The sequence below is a fragment of the Corapipo altera genome, unplaced genomic scaffold (genome assembly GCF_003945725.1).
Source record: "Corapipo altera isolate COAL_440 unplaced genomic scaffold, ASM394572v1 55, whole genome shotgun sequence".
Lineage (NCBI taxonomy): Eukaryota > Metazoa > Chordata > Aves > Passeriformes > Pipridae > Corapipo > Corapipo altera.
Window position 1 is genome coordinate 250562 of NW_020884882.1, and position 25656 is coordinate 276217.

The following is a 25656-nucleotide window of genomic DNA, read 5'->3' on the forward strand; positions in this document are numbered from 1 at the left end:
CGGCGGCCGCGGGGCCCGGCCCGCCCCGGCTCCTCCTGCCCGGCCCCGGCGGCGCGGGGTCCCGGGGGGGCTCGGGCACGGCCGGCTCGGGGAGTGCCGTCCGGCTGTGGGGGACGCGCCCGACCGGGGGGGGCTCCGCGCCCCGGGGGCTGCGGGCAGGTGTAGGGGGGTCTCGGGTTCGGGGTGTTCGTGGGCGCGGGGGGTGCTCTGGGTTCGGGGTGGCTGTGGCTGCAGAGAGCGCTGCCCGCGTTAGGGGGTGCCCCGGGGTGTGGGGGGCCGCTGGGCTCGGGGCGCGCTGCCCGGCTGGGTGTGGGTGAGCCCGGCTCTGGGGCCGGGTCCCGGGGTGGGCAGGGCGGTGCTGCCCGGGCACTGTGGCTTGGGGGTGCGGGCGGGCTGAGGGGCCGCGGAGACCCTGCCTGTGGTGAGCGCAGGGCAGCGTGGTGAGCGGTGCGGAGCTGTGTGTTCCCCTGTGCTGCTGCCCTCCTGCGAGGGGAGTCTCGGCTGGGAGCTGCCGAACAAAGCTGTGCTGGCCCTCCCTGGCTGCTCGGCCTCCTCCCCTGCCTCCGGTCCGCTGCGCTTGAGATCAGGCTTCCCCTGTGCTGCCTGTTCTGCCCTACTGCTGGAAACTGCTTGCCCTTGCCCACAGAAAGGAGTTCAGTCCGTGGCCAGGCTCGGAGCTTCTTTGCTTCTGTGGATCACATGCAGATGTGTGTCCCCCTGCTCTGCCCTTTCTCTGACCTGTTGAAAGCAGCATCTGCTCCGACTAAGAAAACACCCTGGCACTGCAGTGGTGCCAGCAGTGCATCTTGTCTGGTGCCAGTGTGGCTGTGCTGTGTGCTCTGCTTGGGCATTCAGGCTATTTCAGCAGGGCTGGTCCCAGGCTGGCTGCCCCTGGGGAGAGTTATGGGCACTCCCCACCACTCTCGTGTGCTTTTAACTTGTCCTGACAGAGCTGAAATCATGTCTGTCACATTTCGAGTACTTTTAGGATAGTTCACATTGTGCTCTCTGCTCTGCTGTGGTAGTAAACCATGTGTTTCAGGGTTTTGTTTTATCCCTTGTTCTGGGTTCCTAACACAGGTCATTCAGGGCCTTTGATCCAGACTGGTGTTTGCTTTGTTCCCGCTATTTTGCTCAGCAGTGCTGCAGGAGGGACACCGGGCAGTGCTGCTCCACCGCTGGGTGCTGGGGTGGCCCTCAGGGAAGGGGCTTTAGAGAAGCCTTTCCCAAGTCCAGCTGAAGCTCAGGTGATCTGGAGTTGCTGTGGCACTCACATCACTTGGCAAGGCCACTGACTTTTCTTGGGTTCACCTGAGTTTCTGCTCTGTGTGAGATTGCCAGCAAGCATTTAATTCCTGCAGCCTTTGCTCCTGTTGCATCTCCCTGTTCCTCTGTGTGTCACAAAGTGCTTTGACAGACTTCTGTCCAGGGAACAGGAGAGTCTTCCAGTGATAGTTGTCTGTTGGGGCAATCGGAACCAGGAGAGGACTGTAGCCTAACATTTGGAAGCTGTATGGAACTAGCCACTTGAATTTACTCTTTTTGTCCTGGCACATATCAGATCAGCTCTGATAGTGTTCTTTTTTTCTCCAGGAAGGCTCCTAAATCTGTAATCTCGTGGTAGATTTTTGCTTGTAAACACTTCTGTGTAAATCTGACAGCTGGGTCTTTGCTTTGTAGTCAGTGATACTCTATTGCAGTCCAGTCCATCTGCATTTATATAATTCTTTCTCCCTCTCTCTCTGTTTTGGATAGCAGAATAATGTAAAAACCTGTTAAACAGAAGATGAAGCAGGTACATGTTGCTGTCTTAAAGAACACAGAGTGGGAGGCAAAGGCAGAAGTGTCTCATCAGGACACGAGTCCTGATGAGTGTGATGTGGTTGCTGGTTTAGGTGGTGTTTGGCAGTGGTGGCAGCTGTGGCCCTGTGCTGGCTCGGTGCTTTTGGCTCAGGCTTGCTGCCAAGGTTTTTCTGGCTTGGTTCTGCCTGTGCCTTTGTTTGGAGTGGGGTCTGTCTGGTTATCTGGAGTGTGGCTTAATGCCTTGTCTCCTTTGGGAAGATTTCGAGCTGTTGGACAGGTGAGGCTGAGAGCAGGGTCAGCAGTTAGTTGGTTTTGGGCACTTAAATGATGTCATTAGTGTGGGGACTCTGGTTATTTTTGGCTTATCCCTGTTGTTTAATCCAGGTACATCAACCTCCAAGAAAGGGAGAAGTCTAAAGGCAGTGTCCTCTCCATAAAGTTTTGTTCTAGGTGTCTGTCCATCTTATGTCTGCCCTGGAAGTGGTGCCTGTGAAGAATGACTTCAAGAGGTGCTGGGACTGCTTTCTCAAGGAAGAATTACAGGCTGAGCACTGAGCCAGAGAAGTCCAAGGTCACAGGTATGGGCCTGTACAAACTATGTGAAAACAGGAGCGCTGCAGATCCAGGCAGAGTCCCTTGTTTGAGCTCAGCTGCTTCCAGTTGCAGTTACCTTGCTAATGTGAAGTGTGGTGGGGCTGAAACTGAGATTTTGGGAGGGACGTTTCTGTGGTACTGAGGACTCCAGAAGCTCATGTCACAGTGCCTTTTCTGTGGCACACAGCCCTGCCTCGTGAGGCTGGAGAATGTCATGTTGCCTGCCTGCTGTCTGATTTCAGACTTATCTGATTTCATCTGATTTAGGGACTTCCTCTTCCAGGATGAAGAGCTTGTCAAATTCTCAGTCCTTTTCTGGGAAATTCTGCTACCTGCCAGGCCATCTGTTTTCTCTCAGTCACCAATCCAGCACAAGTGTGCTTATGAGACCACAAATCTGGCATTTGAGGGCACTGTTGCACTCAGAAATAAGGAATGCTGCATCAGTGTGACACTAGGGGCTGTTTAGCACAACAAAAGCAAAGGTGAGGCACACATCATTAAAGAGAGCTGTGAGTTAGACAAGATGAACTGCATCTGCAGGTCTTTCTACCTCAGCATCATATCCCAGATATGAATCAGGACATCAGGAATTACAGTAGTGTTAAGAGGTTTTGGTTGGTTTTTTTTTTTTTTTTTTTTTTTTGAAATGAAATCGGGTTCCTACCTCCAGCTTTTGGGGTTACTTTATCTGGAAGTAGCACAGCAGGATTCCTCAGGACGTACTTCCACCTTTGGGGAGCAATTTATAACCTTCCATTTGCTATCACAGAGCAGCTCAAATTGGAAAGAGCCTTTGGTGTGGAGATGCACCCCATAATGCTGGACTCTGGTTTTGCTAGTGAGGACAGTAGGGTGATGAATGACTTCTTGAAGCTGCTTTTCCCCACTGTGTTGATCAGCAAACGTGAACATCATTTTCCCGTAGTTACCAGTTTGTTGCTTGTACATGAAATTAATGTTTTGAGTTTACCCCCCGGCTCCCTAAGGTTATTTCCTTTCTGTTTTTCACAAGGGATCGTGAACAGCAGGCTGCTGAATGATTATCTGCATCGAGTCTTTACCAATGCTGATGGGAACCAGCCTGCAGCTGCTTACAGGTATCAGACTTCTCATTCCCCAGGTGGCAAGTGATGCCACCCCCAGATAAACAGCACTGTGGTGAAAGGAAAGATCTTTCAGTGCCCCACAGTGATCTTTGTTAACAGCAGAGCAGCACCATGTTACAGAAATGACTCTGAGGTCTGCTCTTTTAGTGGCTTTTTCAAGTTGCAGGGCCTGCTAGGAAGGATTCTTCAGATTTTTTTGCATGAAAAATCCCATCTACAAAATCACTAGGCAGTATTTTTGAAATAAGTAGGCATTCACCTTATTGTTCCTCTTCCCCCTTTGCTTGTAAGGGAGTGCAAAATGCACAGGTTTTAATTATGGGAATGAAAAATAGGTTATCAGTGCTCTGTGAACTTAAGGCAAGACTGTTACTGATACATACAATAACATACATTTTTCAGGCTGTGGAACTGCTGGTACTTCTATTAGAAGTCACCAAACACAAAATTCCTGTTTAGTGACTGTTTTTTTCCTGTTTGTTGTCAGCTCTTCTCCACTTTATATACCAGAAACTTGTAGTGTTGAATGGGAAGGATTTCCCTTGCATCCAGCTCTTTGCCAGAGGCAAGTCAGACAGGTTCAGGGCATGGAGAATGTGGCAGAGAGAGGCAGGCCTGTGGCTCCTGCCGGTTGGCAGAGCTGCAGAGTGGCTGGGGTCACATTCCACGGGCTATACTTAGGACTGCCAGCTCCAGTGTGAGCTCAGAGCTGCTATAAATAGCCCTTGGCTCTCTGGCTCTTGGTGAGCCCGGGTGATGGCGCAGGGGAGGCAAACTGGGTCATGTTACTTTGCCACAAGCTCTGCTGCCAGCAAGCCTTGGAATGTTCCATCTGCCTGAGCATTTGGGTTTTCAGTATTTCTGGTTCCTTTGCCTGGTGATTAATGACTTGAAAGCACAGAACTGATACTTTGTTGGACTGGTCTCTCTTTTTTCCTGCCTTCCACCATTTTCCCTGGACGTGGGTATTTGGTAGAAAGCCCAGTAGCAGTCATTGAGGTCTTGAAAATAACATTTTCCTTATGAGAGCAACTTTTATGGTATGACATCTTGCCTTCAGAGGCCTAAATTCCTCATAGAGGAGCTCACTGCATACATCTCTCTGTCTCCTGCTCTTCTACCCTCCTTCCAGAACTCCTCCTCCATGCTAGCTGCTGATTAAGCTACTTTGCTGAAGCCACCCTTCTCATGCCAACCAAAACTGATTCTGTGATTCCACTTCTGTGCATCTTTACATCCATCAGGCTTTCACAAGGTCTCACCACACTCTTAGGGAAATCTCTAGTCCTGGAATAGTGTTCCCCAGATGGCTTTGGAAATGGGAAACAGGGATGGGAACAACTAGTGACTCTCACAATAAAAGGAGGCTCTTGTGCAAGGAACAGCTAAGTAAACTAGCCTTGAAAGAAGAGAACTAGGGGAGGGCAGTAAGTTCTCTAAAACAGTGGCCCAAAGGGGGTGCGTGAGAGATTTTTCAGTGTGACACCAAAATGTCAGAGGGAGGGTGCTGGACTAGCCTGACCTTTGTCTGAACTGCTACAGCTGCTGCTGTGGTCTGTCTCTGTTCTTTTGTATTACAATATACTTCAGGGAAAAAACAAATCCTGACTTATGCCATGTTTGTATGATGCAGCAGAGTCATGGTCCACAGTTGTTGGTAGAATAGCTGGTTTCTTGCTGCCACTGTACCACGTTACAGTTTCCTTACTGCCACAAAACGCTCCTGAGCAGACTGACTGAAGATAGTAAGATTCTTTGTTGTCTACTTGGCTTGTTCTTGCTGTATTTGGTCTCTGGTTCATTCATTGCCCCAAAGTGCTGAGCAGCAAATTCCTTAGATTTGTGACCTGAGACAGTTCATGTCTCACAGTGCAGGACACATGTTTGGGCTGCAGTTCTTTAAAAACTAGAGACAGAGTTTTCTGAAGAGCTCCTTTGTATGCTTATTCCCTAGAAAGCACCTGACGTTCCAGAACCTGCAGGAGCACCTTGAGCGGTTGCTGGCAGAGGAGAATGGCTCTGAAGACAGTCGAGGTAGGAGATACCGAGTGCCTGTCCAATCTGTGCTTCTGCTTGTGCTGCTTAATTGGGAGGGACAGGTTGTACCATGAAAGCAGTTCCCTGATTGAGTTTTGTTCTGCCTTCCTGTGCTCTAATTTGTTGTACTTTTAAATCCAGCCTGCGAGGGGCTCATGAGCCAGCCCTGGAGCAGGTCTGTTTGCAGATGGAGGGGGCATATTTCCAGTCAAAAATGCCATGAAAAGTAGTTTGAGGGCAAAGGAGGTATTTTACTGATAATGATATGCAGAGCCATTTCTTTGACCAGCAGTGTGCAGTGCTGTCCTCAGTGGGAAATGCAGAGGCTTGTTGACAGTTTTTACACACTGGTCTCCACTGTAGCTATTTATTTTCAGTGTCAGGCTCTTCCCTGTGCTCTTACCAGCATCTCTTTCCCTGAATGAGTCAGGACGTGACAGGATACAATCTGATTCCTCTGCTAGAAAGAGGAATTTTTCTTGCTGGCTGCAAGCGAAGTGTGATATGTTGGTCAAACATTTGGCACAGAGTTTAGTCTTTGAATTTTGTCCAAGTAAAATTTTCAGGTGATGTGGAAAACTTAACATGTGTCCTGAATGCTGTGTGCTGAGATCTTGTGTATTGTTGTGAAAACTTCCTTTTAAATCTCACTGGTGTCTCCTTTCCTGAGGTTCTCATGGTCTAACACAGGCAACACTATCTTAATCTTCCTGCCCTGTAGCAGAATCCAGATGTTGTTGCAGTCTAGCTGGAGGCACTTGTCCCGTGTACTGTTAAGTCCTGCACAACTCTCCCTAACAGATTTTCTGCAACTCTTGTTTCAGATCAGGTAGCAGAGGGCCGGCTCGGCCCCTCCACTGTGGTGTTGGACCACACCAGTGGGTTTGAGGGGCTCCTGCTGGTTGATGATGACTTACTTGGGGTGAGTGTGATGAAAACGGTCTTGTGGGAATAGAAGCACTTGGGGCTTCTTGGTTTGTTCTTCGTAACAGATCCCTGTCACTGGCTTTGTAGCATGTTGTAAACAGAGTCTGCCCAGAAAGCTGCAGGATCCTGGAGGAAAAGAGCTCTTCTGGAAAAGTTCTAGCAGTACCACTAAGTCTCAGCAAGCTCTGAGGGGGGCTGTGAGGAAATGAAAGGATTACCCTGGCCAGGGACTCTCTTGGCTAAGCAGAGGAAAGGCCAGCAGCCAGCTTTCCTGTCCCTCCCTCCATCAGACTGCCTCTTCCTTCCTTCCTTTGGTCTTATCTAAAGGGTAGAAAGAGGCTAAAGCTGAGCCTTTCCTTTCTCCTTTGTTTCCACTAACTCTGTGCTTGCTCCTTAGCTGATGTTCTTCATGCAAAATGTCAACAGAAAGAATCTGCTGGAATTTAACCCTTTCTTACTGCAGTAATTTCTGCACTCCTTTCACCCCTTCATCGAACACATATATCCCCTGCTCCTGAGCTCATTCCCTCCTTAATCTATGCCTGGTTTTTTGCTCCTAGCAATGCAGACTACCCTGGTATCCCCCTTCCCCTTAGTCACCTGCTGCACCTCACTTTGGCTGACCCTCAGGAATGGATCAGACTGACTTGCCTGTGAATTCCTTGTTCCTACCTTCATCTCTTCTTCATGATCTGTCCCGAGATTGTGAGAGTCAAGAATTAACAGGGTTGAGTTCCTGGACAGCACGTTACCTGTCAGTCATGGGCTTTAGTTTGGACACCTTGAATCTGTAGTTTTGTTCTAGCTTTTCCAGGATTCAGATGTCATTCTCATATAATTGTCACTTTTATGTACAGTTTTGTCCCAGTTCACTAGGAACTGTCTGTCACTGTGTTGCCATTGTACTGTTGCCATTCTGTGTGGTTCACTGGGGTTTATCAAGTACAGATGAGCTGTGGGAAGGACCTGGATGGTTCCCCAGGGCCAGTCAGCTCCAAGTACAGCTGCTGGGATGGGGAAGGTGACCCTTCTCTTCCCAACACTGTCCTTGTGAATAGCTCTCCATCTTGCTTTGTTTTTGAGGGCTAGGACAGAGAAAATGGGGAGGGCTGAACAAACCTATTATTTTGCCTGACTCTAAAATATCTTTTGTTTGTTGGTCCAGGTGATTGGCCACAGTAACTTTGGGTCCATCAGGGCCACAACATGCGTGTATAAAGGTAAGAAGATAAACCAGTGATGCTTTGAGAAAATACCCCGGGAAGCGTGTGTGGAGAGTTGCACAACTAGAGAGCTCAGAAGATCCTGAATATGTTCCAAATCTTCCAGCTCATCCACTGACTTTTCCAGGAAGTCAGAGGGGTGAAGGGTTGTGTGATGCCAGAGTGACCAGGTGGGAGGGGAATCCTGGGGATGTCCCAGAGCTCCTTTGTGTGCCACATTTGTTTCTGTGGGGGCAGTGTCAGGTTCAGCTTCTCTTAACAACAATCCAGGTGGCAGGAACTCACTCCGTGTCATCTCTTTTTCTTTCAGGGAAATGGATTTATGAGGTGCTCATCTCCTCCCAGGGACTCATGCAGATTGGCTGGTGTACTCTCAACTGCAGATTTAATCAGGAGGTAGTGTAACTGCTGCACGTGGCACAGGGCTGCTCTGTGTTTCTCCACTGCTTTTTAGGTCAGTGCGGAGCATCGCATGGGTGCCGTGCTCCTGCCCCGCTGGCATTTTGTGCCCAGCATACACACTAGAAATGCCAGGTCTGCTGTTTCAAGAGTCTTTACTAGACTCTCTGGTCTGTGTTCACAGAATGGTGTGTGGTGTGAAAGCCTTGCAGGCTGGCTGTGTTGCTGTGCTCTTACTGCACGTAGCCACTGCTACGTGTTGACTTTCAGCTGGTGTCTTCTCCAGAACCTACGTGTGTCTGCAGTGCTGGCAGCTCGTCTCAGGATGACCCTCAGCAGCTGATGCTAAGGGTTTTTTTTGTCCAGGAGAGGCAGGCCCAGGCCAGCTCTTCTCAGGTACCAGGCAGGATGTTTGGTGCTGGAAAGGGACGTCGGCTGCAGACTCACTAACTTGTCACTGTGCAACATATGAGAGGGGAAGTGATGGGCATCCCAGGGGACTGCTTTGACAGAAACTGGAAGTGTAGGATACCGGTACTCTTCTGACCCAAAAATGAGTAGAGAGTGGTATATTTCTCTGAACCAAAGATCAGAGGCCACTGGATTCACTCCTAGAGTAAGGACTTTTCCCAGGCAGAGCATGTGTGATGTCAGCTGCTTTCCCTGTCTGCTGATCTCCCCCTTAAAGGTGCTCTTGCAATGAGAGGGATCTTTTATGCTTGGTCTGGTCTGAGTCTCCTCTTTCCTACTTTGGTGCAGGAAGGAGTTGGAGATACTCCAGATTCATATGCCTATGATGGAAACAGGGTGCGCAAGTGGAATGTGACTACTACCAACTATGGCAAAGTGAGTAGCTGTCCTCCCAGGAACGGGATGGAGAGGAAGGAGGAGAAAGCAGGTGACTCCTTCTGCTCGCTGGATTCTGCTGGGCCTTGTGAAATGCCCTCAGGCTTTCCTCCCTGCTTCAACCTGCTCTTGGGGGGCTGTGTCCCAGCAATTGTTTGTACTTTAAAGGTGCTGGACATGCTGAGTGCTTTGTTTAGCAACCCCAGCAGACTGACTCCCAGCACAGTGCTGCTGTCAGTCTCTGGAAGGCTCTGGTTCTCTGTAGCACATCAGTGCATGATGCATTGTTGGGATAAATATACATTCCTAGTGCTGGAGGGGAAAAATTATCCCGATCAGGGGCTTGATGTGCAGCTTCCAGAAGTGCCTGAAAATGCTATGTGAGCTGCTGTGAGAAGAAACTCTCCCTCAGCCATGAATCACAAGGGATTGGTTGGGTTGCAGTCTTTCTTCTGATGTGGAAACACCTTGGAAATATGTTTAACCTTTTCTCTCCCTTTGCTGCAGTCCTGGGCAGCAGGAGACATCGTCAGCTGTCTGATAGACCTCGATGAGGGCACCATTGCTTTCTGCTTGTAAGCATCTTTGTCCTGGTTCCTGCTTTGTTGATGTCTGTGTGTAACATAAAGGTTTCCTCACTGCTCAGCAGGTTGATGAACCCTTTTTCTACCCTCTCCCCTTTAAGTTCCTTGGTAGTTCTGGCATTTGCTTTTCTGTGTTGTTCAGAAACCATCTGAACGGGTTGTTGGGTCTCCTAAGTTCAGCTGAGAGCATTTGGCAGAAAGATGTTCAAGCTACAAAGTGTGTGTAAAGTTTGCCAGGATTTTGGAGGGAAGGATCTTGTGATGCTTTAATGCCACACTTGGCTGAGCCACACTGATGGCTTTTGTGGTCAATGTAGACCTTGCCTGCCCTAAATTCACAAGGAGCTGTGGGAAGGGTGATAAATCTCCAGCTTCCAGCTCCCATGCACAATGAGAATTGTTCTCTGGCCCTGGCCTGTGACAAGTCAGTTGAAATTAAAAACTGTTAGATGGTCCATGTCAACTTTTGTGGAAGAGTAGATTGAAAACATTGTCTTTCATTGCACTAACATCAAATAGATGAGGCCAAAAAGTCACCTGCCTTTGAAATGTGCTGCTGGTTAGTTATCTCATCAGGGTTTGGGTTGCCCTTGAACCTGAGTGGGCTCTGCATGTTGTGCAGACTCCAGTGCCTTCATATGAAAATGAGAATGCCTCTGTGCTTCCCGTGGCTGTTACTCAGCAGAGCTGTGGCATTTTCGTGTGTGCCAGGTTAACAGTGACAGGAGGCATGACTGACTGACATATCCATGTTGGCAAGTTGCTGGGAGGGGAATGCAGATATCTGTATTGCTCAGCTGACTTCAGACCCCTCCTGCTGTGACTAAAATCCTGTGGGTTTTCCTTCTTTCAGGAATGGCATGTCTCTGGGAACTGCCTTCGATAACATCACGAGGGGTGCTGGAATGGCTTATTTCCCTGCCATCAGCCTCTCCTTCAAAGAGTCTGTTGCTTTTAACTTCGGAAGCCGTCCACTCCGATATCCTTTGGGTGTGGGGAGAGGAGGTGTGAAGGAAGAAGAGCCTGTCCTGAGACCATCTTTGGAGGCTGTAGAATATACAGACCTGTCTGCAGTTCACTTTCTGCTGTTGGCACTTGTGTGCAGAGCAGAGTCAAGGAGAGAAGAACCAGATACCCCCTCAGCTGGAGCAGAACTGCAGGACACAAACATCAGTTTCAGAAATGAGAGTTGCTTTCAGCTCTGAGTCAGCAACTGCTGCTACAGCTGGGGGCTGCCTGTTCCAGGCACTCAGATCTTGTAAAGTTCTCACTTTCCAGTTTTTGAAATCCTTGTGCTGCTGAGCCTCTTGGCCATTGATTTCTTTTACCTTCCAGCCATATGGGACCTCTGACATTTATTAGTGTTGCCTTCTACCTTCCTCTGTGAATGGTGAAACCTGCAGCTCCTGTCAGAGCAGTTCTGGCTCTGCCTGTTGGTAGCTGTAGCAGGGGGTCAGGTTGGTCTTTCTGATAAAAAAATATTTCACCCAAGCAGAAGTGTGGTGTGAAAAACTTGCTGCTTTGCAATATTGAGGAAGTGGGGATAAGAGCTTGTGGCTTATCGTCCATTTAGAAGGCACTGTGGTTTGAACTGTGACTGAGGTGTGCATGGGCATAGAGTAAAATAGACACACAGCCTTTCCCTTGCACAAACAAAAGAAGCCCTGAAAGGATCAGATTGCATTTTCCCTTAACACTCACCTACTTATCCAGTGGAGGGTTACCGGCCCTTGCAGGATCCTCCTGTGGCAGACCTGGTGAAGGCTCGGAAGCTGTTGGGCTACTTGAAGAATGTGATCCATGTTGGAATAGATGTGGCGGTAGGCTCACGGCACTGGGTGGGTCTGAGGGCTGGGGAATGTGGTTCTGCTCTTCTCAGCACATGCTGCCAGCTCAGATGTTTGCATACACCAGAGACTCTAAATGCTTGCATGCTTTTGCATGGGGTGTGCATGTCCCTGGAGCTCTCTGCCTTGCAAAATGGGCTTCCTGGTAGTTCCAGGGCTTAATTTAAATCATACTGGGCTTTGTTGTTCTCAGTCTTATGAAAGTTCATTGCCAGTATTCAAGAAGTGATGTTTGTCAGGGTCAGAACTTCTGGGTTTGATTTTGCTCCCTTGAAAGCAGTTTGTTTATATCCTAAACTTTTTACTGGTGTCCTGGTGCAGTGATGTGGTGAAATTCTGGCAGGTCTGCCTTGAGAACTGTTTTTGCTGGAAAACACTATTTTCCACTAGGATGAGAGATCTGTTTATGCCCAAAACATAGGGAAAGCCATCTGCTGTGGTCTTGGCTTGAATGGAGGCCTGCTTTGCTAGTCATCCTCCTCTGTAGGGGTTCCCATTTACAAATTATCATGCAAACTTAACCCTTTTTTAGAAGAACATTGCCAAAGTGCCTGCATGTGGCTGATAGTGACATCTGGACTGCACTACAGCTTTCTAGAGGCATAGGCCTGGCTTCTTTGCCATCCTATATTCTCATATTCAAGGTTTTTACTGCAGTCAGGCATGGAACAGCAAACAGTGGCTGCTCCAGGCCTCTGGTTCACTCAGTCGTTGGTGGACGGGTGGATTTGGTTGGATCCAAGCTGTGTGTTTTTCTGCTTTTGTCATTGCAGGAAGGAAAGCTGGTGGAGAAGGACACATCCATGTGGCAGCTGCAGGGAGAACCCACAGTGTTGATTACATTAGCTCACATCTTCAATTATTTCTCCCCTCTCATGGTGAGTTTTGCCTACCCATTACAAGCTTCTGTAGTGCTTGTTTTTGCTCTTGCAAGGCAAAGTAAACCTCAGCTTTCTCTGGGAAGTGACTGTGCTGTTGACCTGTCTGTCTGTCTGCAGTGCAAGGTGTACCTGGTGGAAGATGTGCTCATGACCTTCCTGTTGAGCATCCTTGAGCGAGGAGGGGCAGTGGAGGCCCACCCCCTTATTCAACAGCTACTGGATCTCATGTGGCTTCTTATGGAGGTGAGTTACTAGGGTGCTGGATCACAGGGAGACTCTGGGAGGTGCTGAGGAGTTTTCCCTAGGAAATGCTGGTAGTGTTCAACTTCTTTCCCCTCCTGGTGACAAAATCCAACTTTTTTTTGTGGTAGACCACCCTCTCACCTAGCTCAACTGGTGAGAGAACTGCTTCACACACAGGGAATGAGGGTTGAATGCAGAGTAATTGGTAATGGTGAGAGTGGCATTGAGTTAACAAGTAATTTCTAAACTTCTCCTACTGCTGAAGGAACTGGTAATGGTGAATGACTGCCTGCTTCTGGAATCATCAAGTTTGTCATTAAGAAGTGGTCTCTTGGATGTTGTTAGTGCTAATGTGTCAGTCAAGGTCTTAAATGCTGCTGTGTGTTCCAAGGGATCAACCAGAGTGTGCAGGACTGGGGTAGAAGTGGGCACTGTCACCACCTCCTGCACTGCTGGGGAAAGGCTTCCTCCACCTTCCCTTCCTGTCCATGTTGGATGAGGCCACTCCTTCCTGGGACTCTTGTTTGAGGCAGCCTTTGCTACCACTGGGAATCTGCTGCTGCTGGATTGCTTGGCTGGTTACACAGAGCCAGTCACTACCAGGGATCTGCTTGGAGACAGCATGTCTGCCCTTTTGGGTAACAGATAGCAGATAAGGCCCAGCCAGCTGTCATGAGAAGTTTAATTGACAAATATCATGACTCCCTCAGGCCCATCATCCTGGAAGTGACGCTGGACATCCTGGTAGGGCTACTGTGTTTGTGGAAGAGTTGACTGTCATCCTGCTGGTTGGCTCTGAGTTGGACTCAAAAGACAACTCCTCCATCATCACATTTATGCAAGAATAACTTCTTTCCTTTCTGGGTTGGTTCTGCTAGCACTGGGTAGGTTCAGGGGATAATGAGGATGGGTGACTGCTGAACAAAGAGGGGCTGGGACTTTGGCTTTTTGTAGATGACTTCAGGATTGGTTTTACTTGGCAAAACTTGTTTCCATGTAGCAAAGCAATGGCATCAACTTCTGCTTGGACCCTCTCCTGCGGAGTCAGATGGACACTGTGGGCTCAGAGCACCTGCTTGTTCAGTTCAGAAGTGAATGCTTCCTTCTAAGGTCACACTCTGAGAGCTATAGCAGTTCCTGACTCCCATGTTTTTGTTCTTCAATGTATTTCTCATTTTCTCAGGAGTATGAAGTGCACGAGTGCCTCAAGCAGCTACTGATGTCCCTGCTGCGGGCTTACAGGTTCTCCCCCATCATCCCAGACCTGGGATTACAAGTGAGTTGCACTTCTGAATCCTCAGGAATCTGTGACTAGCCAGCTTCTGTTATGTCCCCTTGTCCAAAGGTACATGAGGTTTTGGATTTTACAGTTGTTTGATCCAGAGATGGCAGTTTTGTCATACTGTACCTATCAGAGAGTTGTATCATCTTCTGCAGATGGAATCACTTTTGCTTCTCCTGTTTCCCTAGATTCACTACCTCCGGCTCACCATTGCAGTCTTGAAGCATGAGAAATCCAGGAAATACCTACTCAGCAATGTTCTGTATCCTTTGTGCCTCCTCCTGTCTCAGCTTTCCCTTCCCTCAATAATGCAGCCAAGGACATTTCAAGGATCTGCAGGTCATGGGAGGCAGAAACCACCCTGTCTTTGAGAGGTCATTTCTTAGGTCTCCTCTGCCTAACTCCAATCTCTACAAAGTCCTGCTTTGAGGAGTGTGAGCAATGTTGTATAGGCCACATCCTACCAACACAGAGGAGCTCATTTCTACCTGACTGACCTCTCTGATATCCCTAGAGCAAAGCCACTTTCAGAGCAGTGTAGCTCTGTTTTAGCATTTGGGCAGCCACTGTGAGAGCTGCGTGAGGCTTCTCCTGGGAGAAGGGGGCTCTGGATCTTGCAGTGGTTGTTTGGAAAGGGGTTTCTCACTACAGCCCTGGATCCATGCCCTGTGCCTGCTCCCAGTGTAGCTCCTGTGCTTGCTTTAACTCGGCTGCAGATTCGATGTGCTCCGTTCCGTTGTGTTCTTCTACATCAAGAGCCCGCTGCGTGTGGAGGAGGCAGGTTTGCAGGAGCTCATTCCCACCACGTGGTGGCCAAACCGTTTCACCAAAGAGGTGAGTACAGGCACATCCACTAAGGAGTCTGAAGAAATACTGTGGCCTGATGTCCCTATCATTTTCTGATGAGGAGATTGAATGGCCTTTGTTTCCAGCTGTGTTAGCACTGGAGGGTCCTGCGGAGCTGTAGCTTTTCCATTGCCCTGTCATCTTTTATGTCTACTTAGAAGGGATGTTTGGGGTGTGGTGCTCAGACAGAAGAAGGGGGACAGTCGTCTGTGGCAACAGATTGGGAAGGGAACCTCCCAGTGTCTAAGGAATTACAGGTTGATAGGGGTGTCCCCAAAAGATCTCCTGCCCTTACTTGTTAGAAGGCTGGGGAAGGTCTGTTCAGGTGTGCTGCCAGCTGCAGTCACACACTGGCACATTGTTTCAGGGAGTTTCTGCTCTTCATTTGGCAAGACATTTTCCCTGTGCTGTGGTCTCCTACTAATCAGTGTTTGTCCCCCAACCAGGGCAAGGAGAGTAAGGAGGTGAAGGAGGAGAGTGCTGAGGAGAGACTGAGGCGTCGGGCATATGAGAGAGGTTGCCAGCGGCTCAAGAAACGCATTGAAGGTTTGTGAGGAAGGAGGGAAACTGCCAAGATCTCACACCTCTTGTGCAGCCAGGAGGGAGAACCAGCTTTTGAGCTGTTTCCAAATCCCCTTCACTACCTGAAGTCCAGCTGTGTTCCTGTCAGGACAGGCTGTGCTGCAGGGGCGGGAGCCAGCCATGCCATTTTCTGGTGGCAGGTCAGGATTGCTGGGACCCCATTGCACAGACCTGCAGCTCCCCATCATGGGCCACAGGCAAACCAAAACTCGCCTTCAGGGGTGTTGTTTGTCAGCTGTGGATGAATTCATTGCTAGGTGGTGAAGGAGAAAATTCTCATTAGCTTTCTGCCAGCACTAATTCTTCCTGGGCCCCTCTGCTGAGGAGGTAGCCTTTCTCCTGGGGACAGGCCACTGCAGTCGAGGTTAAGAGGGGTTAAGTTGCTCTCCAGTGCTTGTTTTCTGATGGTAGACGTGTGTCCCCATTTTAGTGGTGGAAGGTCTCCAGGTTCAGATTCTGAAGCTGCTGCTGAACAACAAGGACAGAGGAGGGGTAAGCGCTCTGTAGATGTTTGGGGACGGTATCTCCACGTGATAGGCCTTGTAAGGCATAGGTTTACTACCTGATTTTCCTTCTGCCAGGGGGAAGCCTCCAGATACATCTTCCTAAACAAATTTCGCAAGTTTCTTCAGGAAAATGCTAGCAACAGAGGGGTAAGTCAGAGGGCCAACCTTCCCACGAGCCTCCAGCACCTTCAGGTTGGGAGCAATGCCCTTTTGGCTGGGCTGCTTCCAGCAGTTGATCCACTGAGGCCTAGATATGGCAGGGAATGAGGAGGAGGGAGATCTGAGCCAGAAACCAGGCGACTTATCCCAGTCCTATGCAGTGATTTATAGGAAAGTGGACCTTGGGGACAGCCCTAGGTGGGAGCTGAATGTCCTTCTATAACCCCTTGGGGAGCATGGCTGTGGGGTGCTCTGCTACAGCAGAACTTTGGCTTCCTCTTCACTGCCTGGGTGAGGACTGTTCTGGCCCTGGATCAGGCTCTTGGCCTGCAGCTTTGGGAGGTAGGCATCCACTGGTGCAGGAAACCCTCTCTTCGCCTGCATCTCTGTGTTTATCATCAGCCCCATCTTTGGTGGTGGAGCATGTTATCCCTCCTACTCCTCTGTCAGACCAGTTTGTTGTTTAAGTGCCCAGGACTTTCTGGAGGTGGAAACTGCTGCCTACCATTAGGACTGGGCTCTCTACCAGAGCTGGAAGCTAGAGATGCTAGTAAGGCTGAGAACACAAAGTTTCTGCCTCCCCCATGTGGCCCCTGGGACTGAGATGCATTTTCACACCTGCCCTGATGGTTGGACTCTCATTCTTGCCCTAGAACTTGACTGTGTTGTGCCCACCAGAGTACATGGTGTGCTTCCTACACCGCCTCATTGCTGCCCTGCGCTTCTTCTGGGATGGACACAAGGCAAAGACCTCAGCTGCCCTGAGCAGTGAAGGTGAGGCCTGGGGGAGAGGCTTTGCAAGTTAGGTTGTCCTAACCTTGTGGTTAGGACAAGGTTTGCTTCTCAGTAGTCCTTTCCAGAATGATGGAAATTTTGTGTTTCTCATGGGTGCTTGAGCCTTCTCTCACTCTGTGACTGTAGTTCCCAGTCACCCTGGGAAATTCCCGTGTGCAGCTCTATTCCAATTAACCTCCACACCTGAGATTTGAAAAGGGGCACCTGTGCTGTTTGTCAGTTCCCCCTCTCTGCTCTGGAGCTGAGTCCAGTATTGATAATGAGTCTGTGGATGGGCAGCTCAGTGATCCCATAGTCAAAGTTTAGGGAAAGATATTTGTCTAGCTTTGTGGTTCCCAGACTGTGGAATTAAGGGGGAACCGAGTCAGTGCCAATTTGTTTCCCACCCTTAAACCCCACCTTGCCTGTGCATCCGTGATCTGCTTGGCATTCCCTTTTCTTACTTGAGATTGACCCTTTCTCTAGACTCAATAAGTGCTTTATAATCCATGTGGGACTAAGTGTCAGAGCTGGAGTAGCCAGGTGGAGAGCTGCCAAGTCTTATGATGATCCAGTTTACCCCAGTGCCTGTGGTTTGAGGAAGGAAGTGCTGGGAGGCTTGTTGTTGATGGCCCTTGGTTGCTCCTGTTTCTGCATGGATCTAATGCCTCCTCCATTGTGGAAATCACCTCTGCCTTAGTGGCTCGTGCTTTTATGGCAAAAATCTTGTTGATAAATGTTAGTCTAGGCTGGCCCCTGGGGTCTGCCTGAGGAGGCCATACATGTCTGTGTGAATCCTGTGCATGGGACTCATGGAAAAAACAAATCTTCTCTGCTTTAGAGGCGTATGTCCCTCCTCAACTCTTCTATAACGGGAAGGTGGATTATTTTGACCTTCAGCGACTTGGAGGACTCCTGTCTCATCTTAAGAAGACTCTGAAAGGTAAGTGCTTTCATTTCCAATATCTGCCTCCAGGTCCTGGCTGAAGTTCACCCAAGAGACATTCCAGGGAGCTGTGGGTAATGAATTTTGATTAAATTTGAGAAGACTTGAATTTTAATGAGGTGCAGGTTACTCTGAAGAAGACACCACTCCTATTGGGTGGAGTGTCCTTTAAGTGAACAGTTTACTGTTTGTATCCCTGAATGGGGCATGTGGCAGTTGGAGGAAGGGGATAATCTGGGAATATCCTGTGGTGTTTTGCTCTTGCTGCACCACAGCCAAGGGCTGGGAGCTGTCAAAGCACTGACCATCAACCTGGCTCTGCTGGGCGTGAAGGATGTCCAGGATTTACTTGCTGTACCACTCTGGGCAAGGAGTAACAACCCTGTGTATGTACTGCAGCTGTGTGTTTGTAAGCAGCCCACTCTGGCAATAAACTTCCAAAACCTCCCTTAAGGAAGGATTAGAAACCCCTTGGCATTCCACTGGAATTGATTTGTCTCTGGTTTCTGGCTAATGTGCCGCTTACCTTTGCTCAGATGTCTCTTCCTCCCCAGGATGTTTGCAAGATTAGGACCATTTTCTCTGTCTCAAATTAATCCCTAGTTTTTTCAAAATTAGATTACTTAACTTAAGAACTACATAATCTCCTCTGGTCTCTTACCAAAGTATCCTGAAGAGATTTAAAGACAGAGCTATGGATTAGAGATGACATTCTTTAGGCTTTGTACAGCATAGACATCAGCACAGCCTTCCTTTGGGCTGAGATTGTTTCTGGTGTGAGTCTCAGTCCTAGTGACTTAGGGACACATCATGGGACAGCACTGAAGAACTGGATGCTTAAAAAGTTATCTCAGGCACAGAGTTTCCTTCCCTGCACTATTCTAGTCTGGCCCTGGTGGTTGTTTCCTGGTTCCCCAGTTATCCTATTTGTAGCTGGTAGGACCAGGAGCAGAAATGGGTCTTGGGTGAGCAGCACCCATCATTGCTTGGTCTCTTTTAGTGAGAGCAGATTTGTTCCATAGAAGGAAGCCAGGGGAAGGTTCTGATACACCATCCAGCTTTGCTGGCTGCTTCTCTACTGCCAAAAAGCAGGAGAGAGGATGAGCCCAGGGCTGCCTCATGGGAAGTGAAGGGTGACTCCTGTGTTCACAGCTGCTTTGCTGTGCTCTGTGCAGATGACCTGGCTGCAAAAGCCAATGTCCTGATTGACCCTGCAGAGCTGCAGGCAGTGACTATGGATGATCTTGATGAAGATGAGGAATCAGCAACATCAGCAGCACAGGTGAGTTGTGTTATTCACCTGCAGGGGTCCTGGTGCTGGGGCAGCAAGTTCAGCCTCTGGCCAGAGAGGCTTTTCTTTAGAAGAAGACAATGTCTGGGCCAGGACTGTAACCAGTCCATGGGGAACCAGATAAACAGCTGCACTTGCATGAGAGTCACTGGAGATCAGCAAGGTCCTGGATGTTTGAGCAGGGTCCCAAGTTTGAGAAGCAACATTTTCTTTGCTGTGTTCTCTCACTACCCACTGATCTGAATATGCCCCCTCCCCTCCATGGCAGCTCATGGTGCTTGCATTTGGAAGGGTGCAAGGCAATGACAGACAGAGCAGCTCCTTGCTATGCAGATCTGCTGCTTGTGCCTGGCATGTGCCCTTGGAGGAAGGACTGTCCATTTGCTACCCTGGCACTGCTGACCCAACCATGATAGGAAGGGTGTCCGCTCATCTTCCAGTGGCCACTGGACATCTATCCCAACATCCTTGCAGAGACAAGGGAGGAACAGCAGTCAGCCAAACAGCTGGATCTGCTTCTCCCTTCATTTCCTTTCAGTCCCAGCGTCCCTCTGCCGCCCTGGCCATCGGTGGAGCTCTTGCCAGGCCTGGCTGGCTCAGCTCCCCCACCCTGGGCCGTGCCAACCGGTTCCTGAGCACGGCAGCCGTCAGCCTGATGAACCCGCGGCGGCCGCTGGGCGCCCTGGAGAAGATCAAGGTGCGCACGCTGAGCGTGGAGCAGCGCACAGAGGAGGACAGTGAGTACTCTGCTGTGTGCTACCGTGGCCCAGGGGGTCCCTGGCAGAATGGCATCTTCCAGCTCCCAGTACTCTCAAGAGGAATGGAATCTCTTTGCTGCCAGCGTTGCTCCTTCTCATTCCCAGGACGTGCTGACACCCAAAAGTCCGCAAAGACCCAAAAGACCCCTTTGCCATCCTGAGCATGATGCTGGTGGTGCTGTCACTCTCTGCATGTAGGGAGTTGCTGCCTCGGTTCCTGCACGTGCAGTGAGACTTTGCAGAGAGGTGGTTCAGAGGCAGTTGTGGCCACGTTTGCTCTGAACACAGACTAGCTGGAGGATGGTGTGTGCAGGAGCAGCACTGTTGGCTGTTGCATTGGGCCATGCAGGCCTCTCAAGCATATACAGGGCTTGAGGAAGTTGAACTTACGTGGCCTGGGTCTGTCTGAACAGATCTTATGGGTCAACCTGATGCAGGCAGCGAGATGGGAATGGTGTGTTAGTGTATCTAGTGACTCACATGGGCTGGGAAGGGGCACTGTGTTACAGAGGCACAGCGGGGCTTTGGCTTCAGAGGGGTGAAGACAGAAGCTGAGGTGCCAAAATGCTGTGCTGAGAACTTCTTTCCTGTCTTGGGGATGCATTGCAGTTGAAGGCACCCATGGAAACGAGGGTCTCTTACTGGGCAGACCCCCAGAGGAGCCAGACCAGCCCATCACTGAGAACTCCCTTCTGGAAGTCCTGGATGGGATAGTGATGATGTACAACCTCAGTGTGCACCAGCAGCTTGGGAAGGTAAGCAGCACATGCTGTGTAGGAATCCATTCCCCCAACATCCAGGCTTCTACACTGACTCTGTTTCCTGCTTATTTAGTGACTGTATATGCCCTTTCCTTCTCCCAACAGATGGTTGGTGTGTCAGACGATGTGAATGAATATGCCATGGCACTGAAAGACACAGAGGAAAAAATCAGCCGCTGCCCAAAGAGAGTAAGTGTTTCTGGACTCCCACTTCCACTCCCTCCCTTTCTGTGGAGGGACTGGGAATCAGTGCTATAAAAAGCATCCACAGAAAAGCTACTATCCCCTTTCCCTCCTGCCAATGCTCCCTAGGTAGCCCCAAGGTGGTATTTGCTTTTGTGGTGTTTGTCCAGCCCTGAAAAAGGATGCTGTAAATGACAGTGACATCTGCCCTCACATCTCTGCACTCTTTTCAGAGGAGAGACATCCATGAGGAACTGCTGAAGAGCCAAAAGGTCTTCTCTGAGAAGCTCAATCACCTAAGCCGGCGCCTCGCCTGGATAAATGTCACCATCTATTCAAAGGTGAGCAGGAGTGTAATTCCAGCAGCTCAGAGGAGACCAGTGGGTGAGCATCAGTGCTGCTTGGCTCACGTACCACAAGTGTTGTTTTCCCTGGTGTTGAAGCAGTGGTGATGATCTTTGGGGCTTATTGTCCCTTCTTGTGCATTGGAGACTCCTGTCCTAGCCTTGGTCCTGTAGTGTTTGTTAGGGCACAACCCAGTCTGATCTGAGCTGGGAATGGTGCTCTGGGCTTTCACTTGTGGCATCTGCTCTGCAGACAGAAGAGTACAGGTCGAAAGGAGATTCAGTTCTCAGGACATGTCAGAGGATAGAGGCTGCTGTGGACCACTTCTCTGAGCTGTGCATCACAAGGGGATCTCACTGCTGCTGCTCTTCCTGAAATCTTCCTGAAATCTGCAGGATCCAAGCTGAGGGATTTTTGTTGAGGTGTTCTCCTCTTCCTCACTTTGTTTCCACTTAGAGAGTGTGTTCTGCATTTAGTAATGCAGTGACTATTTGCACAGGTTTTCCCTTTTTCTCTGAATTCACCATTTTCCAGGATAAAATCTCTGGTCTGTTTTCTCGTGAGCAGTTTTGCTGATCTTTTTCTGTCTTCCCTTGCACATTGCCTTGCCCCATCTCTGTAGCTTTTTTTGTGCCTGGGGAAGAAGACTAGTTGCCTCAAACATGCAGAGGCAGCAGGGTCTCTGCATGTGTCCCAGGATGTAAACAGGGAGGGGAAGAGTAGTTCCCATGAATGCATCTGGCAGAGCTATAGTGGCTGATCCTGGCTCATGAGCTCTTTGCTTGTCCTCTCCTTTACTCCTGAGAAGGACTGCAAGGCACAATACTGGAGGGAGAAGATCTCCAGATGCAATAGCATAGCCCATGCTTGCCAGAAAAGAATCCTTTCTTCCCAGACTACTCTGGAAAGGCTGAGGGGCATCACCAGGGTGCACTGCAGGTGTGGCTGTGATGGCCCTTGCAGAAACACTTCATGTCTCTGGATAATCCATTGTCATACTAAAGGCAGGTGCTGCCATCCATCAGGAGCGCAGTGTCACCTTTCTGGATGAATCAGCAGCATCTGGGAGCGAAGGTTACAACCTTCCCTGCTTGTGCTGCTGTTCTGGTCTGCATGGCCCACAGGGAGAGCAGCTCAGGAGCTGGCTCAGGGTGTGGAATGTGCCCTGAGAGCCCAGTGAGATTGCTGTGGAGCCAAATGTAGCTGCATCCAGGAGCCTGTGCCTTCAGGGCTCCATCTCACAGCCATCCTGCTCTTTCTCAATGAATCCATCCACCCAGTGGCTCCTGTGTCCCTGGGAACTGTGTGCACTGGAGGATCACATCTGTGTGAGCTTTGCAGGCATTGCTGTTGCTGATGGAGAGAAAGAGCCTGGCTCTGTCTAGAGGTGAAGTCCCACTCTGTGCTGTGTCACAGCACAGCGGAGGCTGCTCCTTCCTCGGGGGAATTAGTCACTGGGTTATTCTGAGCTGAGGGATTCAAGGTTAGACAAAAGGGAATGCTACAGCTTAAAAACACTCTTCGTTTTAAAGCACATAATCCTGCCTTCAAAACATCCCTGTGGGAATTCCAGCTTATTTTATTACAACACTGTATTTATCCATCACACTGTGGGTAATCACATCTTTGTATCCTCTTGGTGTAGGCTTTCTTCAAGCTTGGCAATACCTGAAATGATGTTTTGAGGTTGTCAAGTCTTAATAAAACCAAATGCAGCATTTCTTTTACCTTAATGTTGTCTGCACAGTTGCTTTTTATCCTGAAAGCAGCAGTTTGGCTGAGATGTGTTTTGGTGTCAAGATAAAAATGTCTTTTAATCATTTTAGATGATTTGCACTAGTTCAGTCTAATTTACAGAACAAACCCATGAAAATCTCCCAAAGGTGGTAACAACATACTTTAGAAAAGCCACTAAGCAAACAAAATCCCTTATCTGCACCTCTGATTTTACTTTTTTCTTTAATTAGAAGTGTAACCCTTCTCCATCTATTTTTATGCAAGTAGTTATTGCTTTTGCTATTTCTTGGCATTGCAGGATATGAAATAATATTTCCTCGTTTTATGGCTTTGTTGACGCTCATTTTTATAGCTTCGAGTTATGTAGATGCCCTTAAATTTCCTGGTTTTAATTTAGGACCCCCAGAGTTTTATTTAGAGAAACAAGAGGCTCCTCAGGACAGTAAATGTGTTTGAATGGCTGGCACAGAACCTGAAAGGCTGTGGCTGCCTATTACAAAGATCTGAGTTGGTGTGAGCTTTCAGCCTGTTCCCATTTAATCCCTACAATGGACCAACTTCCTTTCCAGCAGATTTCTGCTGGGTTTGCTAGTGTCTGCTTTCTTTCAGCAGTGTCCTTGGAATCAAAACTCACTTCCTTTTATTGCCACCAGGCTTGTGTGGTTGGATCCACACTGGCAAGGAGTAGTGCTTGGAGGGTCTAAATGCTGGGTGAGACAAAACCATCACATTGATGAGAGCCAAGCTCTGAGCTTGAGGTTGGTGTAGAGATCTCAGATTGTTCCTTCCACCTGAAGGTTCTGTGGCTCTGTGAAAAGACTAAATGCACAGATCAGGTTACTGAACTCAGAGCAGCGGTCTGAGGAACACCTCCAATACGGAGATGTTTCTGAGGTCTAAGTGTGATGCTGATGGTTGTTTCTCCAAAGAGGAGCTGGACAAAACTCACTGGGGATTGTTGTGTTCTTCCTGGCCAGGAGAAGATGCAGGATATCTATTGGCTGCTGCGGGTGTGCATCCGCACCATCGAGCACGGTGACAGGACAGGCTCGCTCTTTGCTTTCATGCCAGAGTTCTACCTCAGCGTGGCTATGAACAGCTACAGTGCACTCAAGAACTACTTCAGCCCTGTAAACAGCATGGAGGAACTTCCAGGTGAGGGCATGGGGAGGCCTTGCTAATTCTGTCCTGATAAAGTCACAACCTTATGGAGAAGTAGCAGTGGTTGGACATCATCCCTTCTGTGTCCTTTCCTGGTTGTGAGGTGCTGCACCAGTACATTGTGTGTGCTGGGCAGGTGCTGAGGCTGCTTTCTGAGCGGGTACCCGCTGGTCACTGTGCTCAGACAGGGAGCCCATGCCTTGCCCAAAGCTCTCACAGGGTTGGCTATAGTGAAAATTGCTGGCAGCTATGGATTGTGTTTCCAAAGGAGTATCAGGAATGGGCTGGGGTGCTCTAAGATGTGAGTGCCTCAGCAGTGTGTGCCATTGCTTTCTGGTTTCTGGGTGGGAGGAGATGTGCCATGAGTGCAGAAATTGGGACTGCTTTTAAATTCCCCTGGGATTTGGGTAAGTTCCTATGGAGATGACCACCCACATGGTGCCAGGAGTCTGTGTTTAGGTGGATTTCCTCTGGGTACGTTCTGTGCTTTCCTGGCTAAGTGACCCTGCTGAGCTCTTAGCAAATAGTTCTGTGCTTTCCAGAGCCCACGAAGGTAAGAAAAGCTTCTGTTCCCACCAACGAGATGTAGCTGAAATGTTCACATCCTTTAAGTGGGGGCTGTGCCTGCTGTGCAGGCAGCAGCAGAATTAAGCAGTAGCAGATTTCTTAGGACCTGCAGGCTGGACATGGCTTGTCTTCAAAGATCTTCTTTGTGTTACTCAGCCTCTTCTGCACCAGGCACCTCTCCCTTGCCATCTGACTGGATTGCATGGTTTTATGTTTCTCTGAGTAACTGTTTCAGACTCTGCAGACTGAGGTGAGAGGCTCTCCTGGAGATGAATGTGTCTTCCCAGCTGTCTGTTTTGACAACTAGACACACAACAAAGCTGCAGCTAGCTGCTACAGGGATGAATTCCATGGCCTGTACTGTGTCCACAGAGGTGCTGGGACCACAGGGCTTCTCATCAGGCCATTGGTGTGACCCCTGCTCCCTCCTTCTCTTGCAGGCTATGATGAGACCCTGATGCGCCTTGCTGCCATCCTGGCCAAGCATTTTGCTGACTCGAGGATTGTGGGCACAGGTAAAGCTGCACTCCTCTGCTTTGGGATGATGGTGCCACAGGTCTGGCTGGTCCCACTGCCAGTGGCTCACCAGACTTCTGTTGGGATCTGTCTCCTGAATCTGTTGAGTACTTTATGCCTCCACATACAAAGAGAGGCTGGGCACTGCCCTTGTCTGGTGTGTCCTTCTTAGTCCAGGGTTAGATACATGACCTAGGATACGCTTTGGAAAGCAGGACTCATGTCCCAGCTACTTGCTTGTCCAGTCTGGGGTTATTCCTTAGCTGTCAGAGCATAAGCATGCTCTCCATGTCAGCTGGGACAGTGTGCCTCTCCATGTGAGGGTCAGTCCCTCCCAGCCCCTGGCCCTCAGGTGCTCCCTGTGTGTCCTTGGGTGCCTGGCCTAGTCCCTTCTCATTCCTCCTCAGACATCCGGGACTCCCTGATGCAGGCGTTGGCCAGCTACGTCTGCTACCCCCACTCGCTGCGTGCTGTAGAGAGGATCCCAGAAGAGCAGTAAGTGCTGCCCTGCCTGTTCCTGGGGAGCTGGGGCAGGGCTGGGGTGGTGGCAGAGCTGGATGAGAGAGCAAGTGGGCTGCCAAGCACCACTGAGGGTCCAGGAGCTGCAGCACGGTGCTGGAGTTGATTTAGGAGCCTTCTGTCACCCTTATACCTGTGGCTTTGCTCTGCCCCAGCTCTGTGGGTCCTACTGTGTGTCCTGTTTAATCCCCTGTTCCCAAACCCTGTGGGCTGACCTGTGTCCTTGTCTG

At 49.6% G+C, this 25656-nt stretch overlaps 1 protein-coding gene across 3 annotated transcripts in view; it reads left to right on the top strand.

The window, feature by feature from the left end:
* The window catches only part of RNF123 (ring finger protein 123), a 56013-nt gene that overhangs the window by 7374 nt on the left and 22983 nt on the right, over positions 1-25656 (top strand). Inside the window, exons 1-29 of one of the 3 annotated variants that reach the window (XM_027640570.1) lie at positions 89-159; positions 2243-2381; positions 3413-3497; positions 5461-5540; positions 6368-6465; positions 7636-7690; positions 8004-8089; positions 8852-8938; positions 9446-9513; positions 10376-10501; positions 11228-11342; positions 12143-12247; positions 12368-12493; positions 13677-13769; positions 13964-14037; positions 14492-14609; positions 15068-15167; positions 15634-15695; positions 15785-15856; positions 16522-16642; positions 17484-17585; positions 18764-18870; positions 19418-19616; positions 20247-20392; positions 20504-20587; positions 20815-20922; positions 23641-23818; positions 24832-24906; positions 25315-25402. In XM_027640570.1, the coding sequence (XP_027496371.1) occupies positions 2300-2381; positions 3413-3497; positions 5461-5540; positions 6368-6465; positions 7636-7690; positions 8004-8089; positions 8852-8938; positions 9446-9513; positions 10376-10501; positions 11228-11342; positions 12143-12247; positions 12368-12493; positions 13677-13769; positions 13964-14037; positions 14492-14609; positions 15068-15167; positions 15634-15695; positions 15785-15856; positions 16522-16642; positions 17484-17585; positions 18764-18870; positions 19418-19616; positions 20247-20392; positions 20504-20587; positions 20815-20922; positions 23641-23818; positions 24832-24906; positions 25315-25402 (2840 nt within the window). In that variant the 5' untranslated portion in view covers positions 89-159; positions 2243-2299. Of the gene's footprint in view, positions 1-88; positions 160-432; positions 2382-3412; positions 3498-5460; positions 5541-6367; positions 6466-7635; positions 7691-8003; positions 8090-8851; positions 8939-9445; positions 9514-10375; positions 10502-11227; positions 11343-12142; positions 12248-12367; positions 12494-13676; positions 13770-13963; positions 14038-14491; positions 14610-15067; positions 15168-15633; positions 15696-15784; positions 15857-16521; positions 16643-17483; positions 17586-18763; positions 18871-19417; positions 19617-20246; positions 20393-20503; positions 20588-20814; positions 20923-23640; positions 23819-24831; positions 24907-25314; positions 25403-25656 lie in introns of those variants that run through there. The other 2 variants (XM_027640572.1, XM_027640571.1) reach the window with 2 other exon arrangements.